General features: G+C 48.3%; 1 protein-coding gene across 1 annotated transcript in view; it reads right to left on the reverse strand.

Moving 5' to 3' along the window:
* The window catches only part of LOC119978891 (UNC93-like protein MFSD11), a 51,173-nt gene extending 34,845 nt beyond the window's left edge, over positions 1-16,328 (reverse strand). The window contains exons 1-5 of the mRNA XM_038820808.1: positions 16,205-16,328; positions 11,173-11,228; positions 5,679-5,786; positions 2,782-2,861; positions 2,258-2,354 (exon numbers count right to left, since the gene is read on the reverse strand). Of these exons, the coding sequence (XP_038676736.1) occupies positions 2,258-2,354; positions 2,782-2,861; positions 5,679-5,786; positions 11,173-11,228; positions 16,205-16,294 (431 nt within the window). The 5' untranslated portion in view covers positions 16,295-16,328. The remainder of the gene's footprint in view (positions 1-2,257; positions 2,355-2,781; positions 2,862-5,678; positions 5,787-11,172; positions 11,229-16,204) is intronic.
* Positions 16,329-17,981: the final 1,653 nt, after the last annotated feature.

Genomic DNA, 17,981 nt, shown 5'->3' on the forward strand with positions numbered 1-17,981 from the left:
CAATGTTAGAGACAGACCATTCAGCCCAACTGATCCATGCTGTTGTTTATGCTCCGCACTGAAATCAAGATTGGGCCAAATGGCCACATTCTGAGCCTTGTGTTTCTAAGATTCCATAGGGGGAGGAGGATTTACTCCACCAGATTATAGCCCAAATGATGAAGATCTAGATTTGTCCCTCAAGATCCCACCATTAATCGCACACCCTGTGACCTCACCATCACCCTGACACTCCGTGACCCCGACATCACCCTCACACCTAGTGACCCCAACATCACCCTCATACCCTGTGACCTCACCATCACCCTCACACCCCATGTCCCCACCATCACTCTCACACTCCGTGACCCCGCCATCACCCTCACCCTCACCCCCGTGACCCCGCCATCACTCCCGCATCCCATGACCTCGCACACACCCTCACACCCCATGACCCTGCACTCACCCTCACATCCCATGACCCACTATCACTCTCACACCCCATGGCCCATCCATCACACCTGTCGCCCCAACATCACCCTCACACTCCGTGACCCCAACATCACCCTCACACCCCATGACCCCACCATCACCCTCATGCTCACACCCCATGACCCCACCATCACCCTCACGTTCACACCCCATGACCCCACCATCACCCTCATGCTCACACCCCATGACCCCACCATCACCCTCACGCTCACACCCCATGACCCCACCATCACCCTCACGTTCACACCCCATGACCCCACCATCACCCCCACGTTCACACCCCATGACCCCACCATCACCCTCATGTTCACACCTCATGACCCCACCATCACCCTCATGCTCACACCCCATGACCCCACCATCACCCTCACGCTCACACCCCATGACCCCACCATCACCCTCACGCTCACACCCCGTGACCCCACTATTAACCTCACACCCCATGACCGCACCGTCACCTTCACACCCATGACCCCATGACCCCACGTTCACCCTCATAGCCATGGCCCACCCACACCCTCACACCCCTTGACCTCACCCTCACACACCATGACCCCAACCTCACCCTCACGCCCCGTGACCCCATCATCGCCCTCACTCTCACACACAGGACCCCACCAACACCTTCACACCAAATGACCCCGACATCGCCATCACCTTTACACCCATGACCCAGCCATTACCCTCACAACCCTTTACCCCGCCATTGCTCTCACACCCCGTGACCTGCCATCACTTTCACACCCCATGACCCTGCCATCACCCTCACAACCTATGGCCCCACCATCGCCATCACCTTTATAACCCAAAAACCCAGAACCCCGTCATCATCCTCACAACTCTTGGCCCCACCATCGTTCTCACACTCCATGACCCGCCATCACCTTCACGTCCCATGACTCCGCCATCATCCTCACAACCCATGGCCCCACCCACACCCTCACACCCCATGACATCACCCTCACACGCCATGACCGCAACATCACCCACACACCCTGTGACCCTACATCGCTCTCGCAACCCTTGACCCCACCATCATTCTCACACCCCGTGACCCACCATCGCCTTCACACCCCGTAACTCCACCATCACTCTCACACCCCATTACATCATCCTCACATGTCATGACCCCAACATCACCTTCACACCCGATGACCCCACCATCCCTCTCAACCCCATAACCTTGCTATCACCCTCACAACCCTTGACCCCACCATCGCTCTCACACCCCATGCCATGCCATCACCTTAACTTCCCATGACTCCGTCATCGGCTTCACAACCTATAGCCCACCCGCACACCCCATAACCTCAAACGCCATGACCCCACCATCACTCTCACACCCCGTGACCCCGCCATCACCCTCACACTCCATGACCCCAACATGCCATGACTCCACCATCACCTTCACAACCCATGGCCCCACCATCACCCTCGCTGTAACACCCTGTAATCCAGCTCTGTCCCTTACCATGACCCTCACACTCCGTGATCCTGCCCTCATGGTCATGTTCTGCAAACTTGATCCACAACCTCAAACCCCTCCAGAACACAGCCATAGTTCCAGCTGATCTTACAAGCATCATCTCAACTGAAAACTATAAGGCTTATTGACTTCAATCCTGCCAAATTGCCATGTTAGGATTTGAACTTTTGACCTTGGGTTACCAGAATCATTAGGCTGCCGTGTCTGTCTCTGGACATCATAATGGACAGAGGGAGAATATTAAGGGGTTGGACATTGGCTATGTTGCCCAGCTTTTGTTGGAGTCTACCATTCCCTTACCTGCACTGCAACAGAGCCCAAAAGGTGCCAGTGTTTCTGTTTATAGTTGCACAGTCAGAGTTCAAGATAAGGAAGCTCCCCTGAGCCGTCCATAGAACTGAAAGAAAAGAAAGAACATGTACAGAGCTGGAGGATCCTGACTGCCTCCCCAGCCTGTACTGAGTTAGCTGTTTGGTGGTGAGACAGAACTCAGGTCAACAAATGGATTTGGAGTTCTGGTGTGAGGAAGGGCTGGGACACAACCAATCCTATGGCTGCCCTGATAATAGGGACATCAGGTAAAGCCATGATCAGAGTTGGCTGCAGCCCCGAACCCCCCCCCCCCCCCCCCCTCCCCCAATCCTCATGATTTAATAGCCCATACATCCTCATTGTCAAGCCTCAAGCACAAAGGTTGATCACTCGCTTGAAGCTTCTGATGAAGGACGGGTAGAATTGTACCACAGGGTGTGGAGAGGAGAGGAGTTATGTTGGTACTGAGACTTGGAAGTAATTGTTCAGGAAGCTCTGAGCATTCCACTCACCAGCTGCAGCAAATCCGATAAGGATGGAGGTAATGTAGAACGACCACGTCATCGGTTTGCTGAATGAAACCACGTAACCACTGGAAAAAACAAACAAAACACAACAACAGTCAGGGGCCAGTCAGTCAGAGCTTACGGCAGGGCCACAGGACAAAGCAACCTGCTTGATTGGCACTCATCCACCACCTAAAACATTCAGTCCCTGCACTACCAGCACACGTTGACAGCCGTGTGTACCATCTCAAAGATTCACTGAAGGAATTCACCAAGGCTCCTCAGACGGCACCTTCCAAACCCATTACCACTACCATCTGGATGGACAAGGCCGCCACCTGCAAGTTCCCGTCAAAGCCACTCGTCATCCTGACCTGGAAATATATTGCCGTTCCTTTACTATCACTGGGTCAGAATCCTGGCGCTCCCTCCCTAACAGCACTGTGGTTGTACCGACACCACATGGTCTACAGCAGTTGAAGGCAGCTCACCACCACCTTCTCGAGGGCAACTAGGGATGAGCAAAAGATGCCTCGCCAGCGATGCCCACACCGTGTGAAATAATAAATGTACAAAGGTGCTTTTGGTACAGTCGATCATAGACAGGCAAAAAGGAAATAGGAGCAGGAGGAAATCATTCAACTCCCTCCTTCAACATTCCCTTTTCCCCAATTAGAGCAGCACCACAAGCTATTTTCTAAGGCATCTGTGTATTACCAGCCTGTGCCAGCTCCAACCCAGCACCAGATAAATATATAACTGCAAACCTCCTCAGGCAACATTCCAGTTTCTTCAGTGGGTAATGGGGAATAATTGAAACATTTTTTCATTTTCAATTAAATATGCTTTGCTGGAAACACATGATCAGAATTAATTTTGGACTTGATTGAACTCAGGACAGCTGAACACAATTTTGCTGCGAACTGGCACGGTGGCACAGTGGTTAGCACTGCTGCCTCACAGCTCCAGGGTCCCGGTTTCAATTCCGGCCTCGGGTGACTGTGTGGAGTTTGCACATTCTCCTCGTTTCTGCGTGGGTTTCCTCCGGGTGCTCCGGTTTCCTCCCGCAGTCCAAGGATATGCGGGTTAGGTGGATTAGCTATGCTAAATTGCCCCTTGGTATCCAAAAGGTTAGGTGGGGTTATTGGGTTACGGGGATAATAATAATCTTTTTTAATAATAATCTTTTTCTTGTCACAAGTAGACTTACATTAGCACTGCAATGAAGTTACTGTAAAAAGCCCCTAGTTGCCACACCTGTTCGGGTACACAAGAGGGTGAATTCAGAATTCTCAGCTGGTACAGGAATTGAACCTGCGCTGCTGGCCTTGTTCTGCATCACAAAGCAGCCATGTAGCCCAGTGCAGATGAATGTGGCTCCAATAACATGCAACAAGCTCAACACTAGCCAAGACAAAGTAATCTACTTGATCGGTATCCTACCCGTTACCTTAAACTCACCATTGCCACACTGGCAGCAACGTGAACCATCTACAAAAAGACCCAAAGCAATTCACCAAGGCTCCTTTGCCTTCTAAACACATAGCCTGCATCACCTAGAACGACAAGGGCAGCGGATATATGGAAACACCACAACCACCTGCCAGTTCCCTCCAAGCCAGATCATCCTGAATTGGAACTATATTGCTGTTCCTAGATAGCCGCTGGGTCAAAAACCTGGAACTCAGGGCAGCACGGTGGCACAGTGGGTTAGCCCTGCTGCCTCACGGCGCCGAGGTCCCAGGTTCGATCCCGGCTCGGGGTCACTGTCCGTGTGGAGTTTGCACATTCTCCCCGTGTTTGCGTGGGTTTCGCCCCCACAACCTAAAGATGTGCAGGCTAGGTGGATTGGCCACGCTAAATTGCCCCTTAATTTGAAAAAATTAATTGGGTACTCTAAATTTATTTTTAAAATAAAAAACTTGGAACTCCCTCCCCAACAGCAGCGGCTCATGTGGAGTGGAGTGGATAGAGTGGAGGCGTGGGCCTACGTGGAGTGCTCTATCCAAGGGCCGGTGCAGACACAATGGGCTCAATGACCTCTTTCTGCACTGAAATATCTATGATTCTATAACATTGGCTCATACGCTGTGTCACACAATAACTGTCAACGGATTCTGGTCCCAAGAATCTTCAGTTTTGCTGAGAGAGTTTGAAGGGCAATCACCACATGGGTCAGGGCCATTTCAATGAAGTGGGTGGGTAGGATTCTCCTGCAGTGGCACAGCTGAGAGAACTAACTGGGAAAAGGAGGCCAGAAACTGGCACACCTGGGCCATCATTGAATCTTACAGTAAAGAGAAAGGTCTTTCGGCCTATCATGTCCATGCCAGCTCTTTGAAAGCTATCCAATCAATTCCACTCCCCATCCTTTCCCCATCGCTGAGTGTTTTTAAAACTCGGGAGGAGAAAGCATGGAAAGTTCTCAGGGTGCAAACCAGGACACTATCAATTGAATAGAGGGGGGACACTTTTTATCTTGGATGGCATGCTAGAGTTGTTATGTTCCTTGTTTTGTTCTCCAAGATAGCCAAAGATGTAGTGTTGACAAAGAACATAAAGCTATATGTTTAAATCAAAACTAATTTATTTTACACTACTTAACTCAATTTGGTTCGCACACTCTACTGTGTAACAGTTAACAAAATAACAGTACTGAATCTGTGATACAGTAATTAATAATCTCTCTAATATATAAACTACACTCAACTTCAAACCATCCTTCTACATCATGTTCTCCATCAGCTTCTCCCAGCATGCCTAGAGACGCAGCCTTTTATAAGACTACTCAGTGATGCCATCTAGTGTTGATAACATCATCTTGTTAACCCTTGACTATACTTGGACTATACATATCATTCCAGGAGTGTGGAGGACAAAAACCCTACAGGAATCAGACTTACCTGTAAACAAGGCCACTGAAGACCATTGACATCTTTGGTCCGACAACTGCAACCACAGATGGCGCAATGAGGTTAGAAGCTGAAAACACTCCATAGATAATGGCAAGGCTGGCAAAACAAAGCACAAGGAAGTGTGATGCTTGGGCAGGCCATTTGGCCTTTCATTCCTACTCTTCCCGCAACAAGTACAAGCAACAATATTACAGACTCTCCCTATCCACTCAACCCCTTTCCATACCCCATGTAAAATCTCTCCCATTATGGACTCTACCCAATCTCTGAATCTTCACCTGCGCCCCATATAAAATCTATCCCACCAAGAACTTCCGCAGAAAAAATGCTTCTGACCGAAATAGAATTGCAATGTTCTGCACACCCTTGGGTTATACATTGGACAGCTAGTAGATGGTGCCTGTATCCATGAGGATAATTAGAACTGGCAGTAAGATACCAGACATGCGCATTGCCCAACTTATACTGCGGAGAACTTGGAAGCTCATAATTACATCCTGCAATCCTAACTCACACCAATTCTTGTGCTCACCTACATTGTCTTCAGGTCCTACAACACCACAACTTTACTCTTGCTTTGTTTCTTGGCTTTGTTTCTTGTCTCTCACTCTTTTCTAAAATAAATTTAGAGTATCCAATTTTTTTTTCCAATTAAGGGGCAATTTATCATGGCCAATCCACCTACCCTTCACGTCTTTGGGTTGTGGGGGTGAGACCCATGCAGACATGGGACAATGTGCAAACTCCACACGGACAGTGACCCAGGGCCGGGACTTCAGCGCTGTTAGGTAGCAGTGCTAACCACTGCACCACTGTGCCGCACTTTGTCTCTCATTCTTAATTTCAACCTCCATTGCCTCATCCCTCCCTCTCTGTAGTCTCCGTCAGCCCTACATCCTTCCAATATCACTGCAAACCTCCAATTCTGGCATCTTACCCATCCCCAATTTTAACTACCTTGCCATTTGTGTGACAATGCCTTCAGTTTCTGGGCCCTAAGCTTTAGAATTCACTCTCTAAACCGCTTCATCTTCTTAACGCCTTTAAGATGCTCCTTAAAACTCACCTCCAACCAATCTTTTGATTACTTTACCTAATAGGTGTGATTTACCGGCCGCTACGCGCCTGACTTGGTGTCATGACAAGGACATTGAATCTCATGAGATTCGTGATGCTTGAGATGTCTTGTGAGATTCAACTGAATCGTGGACCAGGTGTAACAGCATCTGAAGCCATTGGAGACCCCTGGATGGTCAGGGACAGGGCAGGGTGGCACCCTAGCTCTCCTTCTGGCATCCAGGCACATTGGCACTGCCAGACTGGCACCTTGGTACTGGCACCTCCACTAAAGGGTTAGGGGTGAAGGGCAGGTTTGAAGGGGCCTCAAAAAGGTTGGGGGGATGAAGGGTGGGGGTCCTAAAAGGGGATGGAGCACAAAAGGGGGGGGGGGGGGAAGAGATCAAATAGCAGGGAGTCCTCATTTGGGGGATGAGGAGTAATACCCATGTGAGCATTGGGTGACATTGTCCAAGGGTGGGGGGTGTGGGGGACCTTTAAGCTCACTTCGAGATCAGGGCACCATTTCAAAATGGAAGCCCAATCTCTGAGGAGCTGGTTTGGCCGACGAGTTCAGCTCACCAGTGACGAACAGTTTTCAATGAGCGGGATTCTCCGGCCACTTCCGCCCGGCGATCAGAGAAACCTGCCCGAGGTTGACAGAGTTTTCCATTGTGTGCGGCTCATCTGTGGCGTTCTTGCGGCAGGCAGGGCAGGAGAATCCAGCCCTATGTATGGGCTTGACTGAGGAAAAACTCCCCAAGGCCCAAAAGAATGACTAAGTGTGGGTAAATCCTGATGCAGATCTCACCCAAAAAGCCTGCAGGAAACACCCCGTCAAACTCGCCCAAAGTGACACTTAGGGTGAGATTTTCCAGCTGCGTCCACCCGGCGATTGGAGAATCCCGCCCGTGGTGTTCTTGCGGCGAGTGGGGCGGAAGAATCCAGCCGATAGAAACTTTTTTTAAAAATAAATTTAGATTACCCAATTATTTTTTCCAATTAAGGGGCAATTTAGGATGGCCAATCCACCTACTCTGCACATTTTTGGGTTGTGGGGGCGAAACCCACGCAGGCACGGGGAGAATGTGCAAACTCCACGCGGACAGTGACCCAGAGCCGGGATTGAACCTGGGACCTCAGCGCCGTGAGGCAGTTGTGCTAACCACTAGGCCACCGTGCTGCCCTAGCCGATAGAAACTTGTTGGTCGAATTTCATCCAATATCTTCTTCTATGGGCTGGATTCTTCTGCCCCGTGCACGCAAGAACGCCATGGGCGAGTCGCGGATAACGGAGAAGTCCATTGACCTCGGGCGGGATTCCCTAGTCGCCGGGCGGTCGCGGCCGAACAATCCCGCCTTTTATCTTGGGACATTTTACAACATTAACAGAACATACATACAAGTGGAAGTTGTGGTTGCAATGTGGGAATTAAGCTGACTGCCAACTGAAATGCTGTAGGATCTAACAAGATCACTTGATCAGAAGTTATTTGCTTCAGAGCAGGAAGGGACTCTATATGTTCACCCTAGCCTCACCATATACACAGCATGTGGACAAGGCTGAAACCAGGGGGTCCAGTGATTCACGACCCCTGGGGCACCACCAGATTTCCAACATGTCATGGATGAAGAGAGAACAATCTGGCACGCCAGCATTAATGTCAACCATAGCCTGTGAATGTGTAGTCCAAAAGTGGATTTTAGATATAACTTCCGGTGACGGTGATGTGCTGAGAGGACGCACATCAGGTGACTCTCCTCCTAACCAGAACCAAATAGGCACTATTTGAAGGCAAATTGAGCTCAATGGAGAAAATAAAACAACCACAAACAAATGCCGGCAAAGAGAGCTCGAGGGGTCGAAGGGACGGCAGAAGTGGCAGAAAGGGCCACGAGCAGCAGGCGGACGAGCCGGCGGACCCACGAGGCAAGGGGATCCCAGCCACCCGGAATGTGGGCCTGCCAGAAGCATTGCGTGCTACGTCGCCCAAACGTTGGGCAACCTAGTTGGGAGAGACAGCTTCCCCAACCCCCCAGAACTCGACAGGGCACACAGGTCGCTCAGGCCGAAACCCAAGGCGGGGGAGCAGCCGAGAGCGATCATCGCGAAGTTGCATCGATATCAGGACCGGGAGAGTGTCCTGTGATAGGCGTGACAGCACATGGGAAGGGCGTAAGATTCGAGTTTACCAAGACATTGGTGCAGATCTGGCAAAACGCAGGCCAGAGTTTAACCAGGCAAAGTCGGCCCTTTACAAAATTGGCGTGTGATTTGGTATGCTGTTCCCAGCCAGGCTCTGGGTCACATACCAGAACAAAGCGCACTATTTCAATAACCCGGCAGAGGCAAACAAATTCATGCAAACCAATGGCCTGGACAAGGGACAGGCGAGGCAGCGATTGTGGTGATATGCATTGTGGTGATATGCACAAGGGGTTAATGTAAACACACATAGACTAGATAGACACTAGAGGGAGCACCAGAGACATGACACACAGACATTCAACCAAAAGGTCAGTAAGATAGGACACGACCAATGGGCAGTCACGGCACACACAGAGGTGACACTACCACAGGGGGGCATTACACCAACCCATATAAAAGGACACAGCACACATGATCTTCCTCTTTCCATTGGAGACACTCAGTGAGTACACAGGGTTGATTTGAAACACATCATACCCACCACCTGGATTGTAGCAGACTGGTTCATCAGTCTGAGTAGCTATAGCAGGATTAACAGGAGAGTCAAATCCAAGTAGGAGAATCGTTAGCAGTTTAATAAATGTGTTAAAGCTATCTCCAAGCCTAAACCTTCCTTTGTCAGAGTGTACATCAAGGAAGCATCTTATGCTACGTCAAGAGCATAACAAAACAGCGATGAAGGCTGATCAGGGAAGGATCGCTAAAGAAATAGAGACTCATTGGACAGTTATCATATTTGCCCGGGACTGTACTGCCTTGTTCTGATCAAAAAGACAGGGTCACAGGGGAGAGCGAGAACAGAGAAATGCAGGTGAGGGTACAGGCAGAGTAAGTGCACAGTCAGCAGGCATAAGCAAGGGGATGGACCAGCTCCCGAGGTGGGGGGGGGGGGGGGGGGGATGACAGAATGTATGTTAAAAAGTATGTAAATAAGAAACTGTACAACATGTAAATATCAGGTGTACTATTCGTTAAATTGTTATTCCGTAAAGATTGAAAAATGCCAATAAAAATTTACAAACAAAAACATGGGATTTTAATGCTCTCCCCTGAGGTGAGTTTGATGGCAGGAAGCATTTAATTGGGCAGGACCCCACTGTCTTCCCACCTACGCCCTGATTAAGTCCAGGACGAGAAAGCTCATGGACGGTAATTAGTGCCAACTGAAGGGCCTCATCCAGCTACCGCCGGTACTCACCCAGGATGGGCAGGGGGCTCGCAATGCGAGAAGTCTTTAAAGGAAACCCTGTTGGAGTTGCATGCAGGCTTCTAGTGGTGTCCATCTTTTAGGGGAATGCAGTGTCTAAATGAGGGGCCCCACATAAGGAGCAGCCTCTTCCCCCACCATTATTGCTGCCGTCTCCCTCCACTGTGAACCCTGTAGTGATCTCATATTAATATACATGATCAATGTATGTAAAACTAGAACAGTCAATTCAACACTCGATGTCTCACTACCAGATGGTATAAGAAAGACTTTCCCGCTCTTTCTGAGAGAGTGTGCTTCAGGAGAGTGAACAGACAAGACATATAATAGCGAGAGAGAGAGAAGTTATACGTTATTTCATTATTACATTGTATAGTTAGTTATCTTTACTGTATTTTATTTCTTTTACTAGTTGAATATTAAATACAAAGGACTCAAATATTATTTATATTACTCAATAAATTAGTTCATCTTTACAAGAAGACTATTGTTCATTTCATCAACTCAGCTGGTTCAAAGAATAATATATATATTATGTAAGGTAATATAACAACCACCATCACTCATCTGTTGCTTGAGTCCCTCAGCGACCGTGGGCTCTGGTAGGTACAGTGGCTGTCACTGCTCCTGCAGAGAAGCTACCAAGTAACATCCAGCTCCCAGCCTCTGATTGCCAGCAGTTCTCAGGAGTGGGGGATCTGTGCCCTGCCGTCCTTGATCCCAGGGAAAGCAAGTCACTGCTCAGTTAAATGCCTGGTTGACTTCATTCAGCAGGCCTTCCTGAAAGCAGGATTCTCAGCAGCTCTGCAACTGGCAGACAAGACACCCACCACCTCCATTAAATACTGCCCCTAATGTGGAGCAAACTCCGTGATCAGGTGTAGTCGTTAGCTTCAGGTATGGTGACAGGTCACACCCACCAGAAGCACAGTGACTGAGGGAGCCCCAGTGGGCAAAAATGTTGAAGACTGATTCAAAAGCCATTAGTAAAGAGCTAGGGTTTCTGATACCTGTTGTAACCACTACCGGAGAAACTGGTGTTGGTCAAACTTCTTATTACTGTTTGCTGCAAAAGAAGCACAATGAAATTATTTACATTTCTGGATATCTCAGGTACATCCCCGATAAATTACATTGAAGCATAGTCACACTGGTGCTGCACAGCCAGTTTCTCCTCCTGGCCATGGGATCTTTAACATCTATCCCAACTGTTCGATAGGACCTTGGTTTAATATTTCATCTGAAAGACAGCACTTCTGACAGATTTTTAAGAATGACAATCGCGGGAAATGTGGGAATTCATGACAAGTAGTCTGCCATCTGTTGTCAAGAAATAGCTAGAGTCTATATTTATTTTTTATAAATTTAAAGTACCCAATTTTCTTTTTCCAATTAAGGGACAACTTAGTGTGGCCAATTCACCAACACTGCACATATTTGGGTTGTGGGGGTGAGACTCACACAGACATGGGGAGAATGTGCAAACTCCACATGGACAGTGACCTGGGGCTGGGATCAAATCCGGGTTCTTGGCGCCCTGAGGCAGCAGTGCTAACCACTGTGCCACCATGCCGCCCTGCTGGAGTCGATAATTAAGGAAAGAGTGAGTGAATATCTTGAAAGTTTGCAGCTGATCAGAGAGAACCAGGTGGATATGTAAAGGGTAGGTCCTGACTATTGAATCTGATTGAATTTAGGTGAACAGATGACTAAAGTAGTGGGCAGGTGAATGACTATGGATGTCACTGGTATGGACTTCCCAAAGGCATTTGATAAAGTCCTTCATGAGAGACTGTTAGCTAAAGTTGAAGGAAAATTATTGACCCAGTTTAGAAACTGACTGAGCAGTAAGGCACAGAGAGTATGGATAACAGGCAGGTACTCTAATTTACAGGATGTGGACTCGTGGTATCCTGCAAGAATTGGTGTTAACAACTTAAATGATGCGATAGAAACTTCAGCTGTACAAGGCCTCTGGTGAGGACACATCTGGAGTTCTGTGAGCGGTTCTGGGCTCCACACATTAGAAGGGATATATAGGGCGCGATTCTCCGCAAATGCGGAGAGTCGTAAAGGCGGCCGTGAAACCAGCCGTGTTTCACGGCAGCCTCCGCGCCCCCTCCCGGGATCCGATTCACCCCCCCGGTCGGGGCTAGCATCGCGGCCCAGGGAAGACCGGCAGCGCGGGCTTAGCGAACGTTCGCTAAGCCCGGCCGCCAAGACTCACGGCGGCTGACGCGCACGATGACGTCAGCCGCGCATGCGCGGGTTGGACGGCTCCAACCCGCGCATGCGCGGATGACGTCATCGCGCATATGTGTCAAACCCGCGCATGCACGATCTGTCATGCCCCTCAGCCGCCCCGCAGACTGATCCTGCGGGGTGGCGGAGGGACAAAGAGTGCGCGAGAATCGGACCCGCTGCCCGCGATCGGTGCCCACCGATCGCGGGCCCATGCCACCCTTGGTACGGCCGTGGTGCGGCCGTGCCAATCGGTGGCATGGTTGTGCAGAACGGCACTTTGCGGCCATTTTCACGAATGGTGAGAGCAGGTGTGTTTAAATTTGTGAAAACGGCCGTAAAGGCCTGGGAAATCGGCCCATCGGATAGGGAAGAATCGCTGCTCACCGTTTTTTTATGGCGAGCAGCGATTCGTGTCGTGGGGCGGCCGTGGGGGGGGGTGGAGAATAGCGGGAGGTCGGGAAAAATGTCGGGAAGGCCCTCCCGCTATTCTCCGACCTGTCGTGGGGGGCGGAGAATCACACCCACAGGCTTTGGAGGGAATGTAGTGTAAATGTATTAGAATGATACTTAAGCTATAAAGAATGATGAAACAAACTAGCATGGTTTTCCCTGGCATTTGGTAGGCTAGGGGGTGATTAACCAAATGTTTTAAGATATAAAGGGTAATAAATAGAGTAGGTTTGGAGAAATTATTTCTGCTGGTTGGAGAGTCTAGGGCTAGAGCACATAGTCTAACAATTTGAACCAGATCTTTCCATGGTACACTTTTTCGCTCCAAGAATAGAACATAGAACATAGAACAGTACAGCACAGAACAGGCCCTTCGGCCCTCAATGTTGTGCCGAGCCATGATCACCCTACTCAAACCCACGTATACACCCTATACCGTAACCCAACAACCCCCCCCCCCCCTTAACCTTACTTTTATTAGGACACTACGGGCAATTTAGCATGGCCAATCCACCTAACCCGCACATCTTTGGACTGTGGGAGGAAACCGGAGCACCCGGAGGAAACCCACGCACACAGGGGGAGGACGTGCAGACTCCACACAGATAGTGACCCAGCCGGGAATCGAACCTGGGACCCTGGAGCTGTGAAGCATTTATGCTAACCACCATGCTACCCTGCTGCCCCTAATGGAAGAAGTTTGGAGCCCTCTTCTGCAAACAGCAATTGATGTTAGATTAGTTGTTAACTTTGAGACCATGTTTGATGGACTTTTGTTAGCTAAAACTATCGTGGGATATGGGGCAAAGGCGTATGGAATTCAGTCGCTGATCAGCAATGAGCTTTTGAATGATGGAACCGGCTCAAGGGACTAACTAGCCTACTCCTGTTCCTGTGATTCGAACTTATGCCCTGACTCAGAGACGAGAATAGTATCCACTAAGTTAGACTGACCTATTTACTTTCCATAGTTCTAACATTCATACTGTTCTTCTGTGTGACTGTTTCAAATTAAGCCAATGATTTTACTGAATGGCGAAGCAAACTCGAGGGGTTAAAAGGCCTACTTCTGTTCTAGTACTGTACAAATCTTAATTTATGTCCTCTTGTCATCGACCAGTGGAATTAATGTTTCAGTACATACTCTACACTCTCCCAGAATACGGAATGCTTTTTAGACCTTCACTTAACCTTCTCTGCTCTGAATACAGGCTTATATTTTCAGTTCTAATTGTAACTCTTAACTTCTCATCCCTGGTGTCATTCTGGTGAACGAACCTGTGCCGCAGTTTTCACACAGAGAAAGAAAGAGAGAAAAAGAGAGCACAAGAAAGACTAAACATGTCTACAAGTAAAGGAATAATAAATCTGTCTCTTTCGGCTAAAGTTGGAGATCTCTGTGCTAACAGAGAAGAGACTTGAGTTCCTGGAATAATCTATGTTGGAGGGGGAGGGCGGTTTATTGAGGTTTTTAAATTTATGAAGAGATCTGAACACAGGGCTTTAGAGAGAGAGCTGAGCAATAGTATTTTTTTAGATTGCTTGAGCAAGGAGCCAGCACATATGACTGGCATGCTCTGTGCTGTAAACATATTATGACTCTGAACTGTGTCCTGTGACTACAGTTCAAATTATGTCACAATCATGGGTTGCTACCGAGAGATACTGTTATTTGAAGAAGAGTTTCTGTTTCTGCCCCAGTCAAGGAGTCATATGTTGTGAATTGATGGGTAAATAGCAACAGCAGCCAATTATTTCAGTTTCTGCTGCAAGGTCTACGATTTTCTCCTCTCTTCTCCAGCTGGCCCCTTGCCATCACTCCTCCAATAGTTCACCCAAGCGGCCATCCCTTACAAGAGAGTGAGAGAGTTAAAGAAGACTCTTTAACTGTGGTGGGAATCACATCCAAGCCCAATTTACTCCTTCCCCACTTAGAATAACATTAGGAATGCCCCTGTCCTCACCTTCCACGCTATCAATCTCCATGTTTAATGGATCATCCTTTGGCATTTCTGTCAGCTCCATAATGATGCCAACACCAAACACATAACCCCCAGCCTTCCAAAGGACTCATTCCTCAGGGTCACTCCTCAAATGCCCCAACATCCCCTTGCCACAAAGGCAAGCACTGGAGAGGCAACACCTGTCCTTTTACCTCATTAGTTCTCACCATTCAAGGTCCCTGACATACCTTCCAGGATTTTTTTATTTATTTAGAGGACCCAATTAATTTTTTCCAATTAAAGGACAACTTAGCGTGGCCAATCCACCTATCCTGCACATCTTTGGGTTGTGGGGGTGAAACCCATGCAAACACAGGGAGAATGTGCAAACACCACATGGACAGTGACACAGAGCCGGGATCGAACCTGGGACCTCGGTGCCGTGAGGCAGCAATGCTAACCACTGTGCCACAGTGTTGTCCATACCTTCCAGGTTAAGCAGAGATTATTTACAATTCTTTCCATTTACTCACTATATTCACTATATTTGGAATGAAAAAAGATGGAGGAGAAAGGTCACAATCTAAAGTTGCTGAACTCAATGCTAAATCCAGAAGGCTGTCAGGTGCCTAATTGGAAGATGAGGTGCTACTCCTCCGGTTTGCGTTGGTATTCACCGGAACACTACATGAGAGCAGGCTTGTGAGCTGTCAACAGGGAGGTAAGGGTCATGCTTCGGACTGAGCGATGATGTTCCACAAAGTGGAATTTAGTCTCACTCGGCTAATTCGCTGGCTTTTAAAGCAGACCAAGCAGGCCAGCAGCACGGTTCGATTCCCGTACCAGCCTCCCCGGACAGGCGCCGGAATGTGGCGACTAGGGGCTTTTCACAGTAACTTCATTGAAGCCTACTCGTGACAATAAGCTATTTTCATTTTTTCATTTTCAATGTAGAGGAGACCACATTGGGAGCAGTACAATAGACCAAATTGAAAGAGGTCACTGAGTTGAATAATTTCAGATTACAAACTCTGCCCCTTGTTTTTTGGATGGCAACTGTTGATTGTAATTCTGCTTTCCTCATTTATACACAATTCAGTCAGATCTTTTGTTTCACTATTGATGCCATTAGCCTTGTACCATCCCTTTTCGTTCTTTAATATCTTCTGCCTTTAATCTTATCACATAAAGTTTCTTCTTTTCCTCCCCTCCACCTAATTGTTTATAAACTATTCTCAAATCTGAGGAAGGTTCGCCGACCTGAGAGATGGTTAACTCTGTTTCCCCTTCCACAGATGCTGCCAGACGTACGGAGTATTTCTGACTTTGCTGTTGTAATAGACTTTAAACCTGATCATGTGTACTGGCAGCGGTTATACTTCATAGAAACAGAGTTAAAACTTACCTCAATGTTCCCGCAGGTTGTGAAGGCGGTGAAGATGAGCATGAAGCCCACACCTAGGAGGTAAACATTGATCACCCTGCGATCACCCATTGACACACTGACCGCCCGCAGCTGCAGCTGGAGGGATAGACGACAAGGGGGCGGGGTTCCGACTGTCACTCAGAAAGGGGCGGAGCTCAGGCTGTCAATCAGACGGGGCGGGGCTCTGGCTGTCAATCAGACGATGGGGCGGAGTCATTACTGTCAATCAGAACAGGGGGCGGGGCTCTGTTGTCCTATATATTTTGTGGGGGCTGATAACGCAAGAAGCGTGCAGACTGTTGTCACTCACTTACACTGACAACAAAGCCTCTCTGATTCCTGCAGCCATGTGCATCTGCATCCTTGCTGAAATATGAGCATTAGGCAGCCACCAGGACCTCACAGCTCACGGCTCCATGTATGAGCCTAGCCATATAGAAACATAGAAAATAGAAGCAGGAGCCATTCGTTCTGATCATGGCTGACCATCAAGTGGCGGCTCAGCTCAATAGGCTAGACAGCTGGTTTGTCATGCAGAACAAGGCCAGCAGCGCACGATGCAATTCCTGTACCAGCTGAGAGAATTCTGAATTCTCCCTCTCTGTACCCGAACAGGCGCCATAATGTGGCGACTAGGCACATTGCAGTGTTAATGTAAGCCTACTTGTGACATTAAAGATTATTATTATAGTTGAATACCCTGATCCCACTTCCCCCCCCCCCCCCTCTCCCCGGTAGCCCTTTAGCCCCAGGAGCTATATTTAATTCATGAAATTACACGTTTTGGCCTCAACTATTTTCTGTGGTAGCGAATTCCACAAATTCATCACTCTCTGGAGGAAGAGATTTCTCCTCACCTCAGTCCTAAAAGGTTTACACCATCGGGAACATTCTTTCTGAATGTACCCTGTCTAATCCTGTTCAAATTTTGTAAGTTTCTGTGAGATCCCCTCTCACTCTTCTGAACTCCAATGAATATAATCCTAACCGACAGTCATATGACAGTTCTGCCATCCCAGGAATCCGCCTGGTAAACCTTTGCTGCACTCCCTCCATAGCGAAAACATCCTTCCTCAGGTAAGGACACCAAAACTGCACGCAATGCTCCAGATGTGGCCTCAGCAATGCCCTATAGGAAAACTTCTCTATTCCTATACTCAAATCCTCTTGCTATGAAGGCCACATACATTTGCCTTCTTTACTGGCTGCTGTACCTGTCCACTTACTTTCAGCAACTGATGCACGAGGACACCAAGGTCTCGCTGAGTATCCACGTCTCTCAATTTACACCCATTCAAATAATAATCTACGTTCTTATTTTTACTCCCAAAATGGATAACCTCACATTTATCCATATTATACTGCATCTACCATGCATGTGCCCACACGCTCACCCTGTCCAAATTCCGCTGGAGAATCTATGCGTCCTCCTCACAGCTCACCCTTCCACCCAACTTTGTATCATCTGCAAATCTGTAGATAGTGCATTTAGTTAGCTCATCCAAATCATTAAGATATAATGTGAACAGTTGAGGTTCTAGCACAGATCCCTGTGGTGTCCCACTAGTCACTGCCTGCCAATCAGAAAAAGACCCGTTCATTCCAACTTCTTGCTTCCTGTCTGCGAACCAACTTTCTATTCATCTCAAGACACTACCCATAATTCCATGCATTTTAACTTTACATATTAATCTGCTATGTGAGACCTTGTTGAAAGCCTCCTGAAAGTCTAATTAAACCACATCCACCAGGTCTC

This window comes from Scyliorhinus canicula, chromosome 15 (genome assembly GCF_902713615.1).
Source record: "Scyliorhinus canicula chromosome 15, sScyCan1.1, whole genome shotgun sequence".
NCBI classification, from domain to species: domain Eukaryota; kingdom Metazoa; phylum Chordata; class Chondrichthyes; order Carcharhiniformes; family Scyliorhinidae; genus Scyliorhinus; species Scyliorhinus canicula.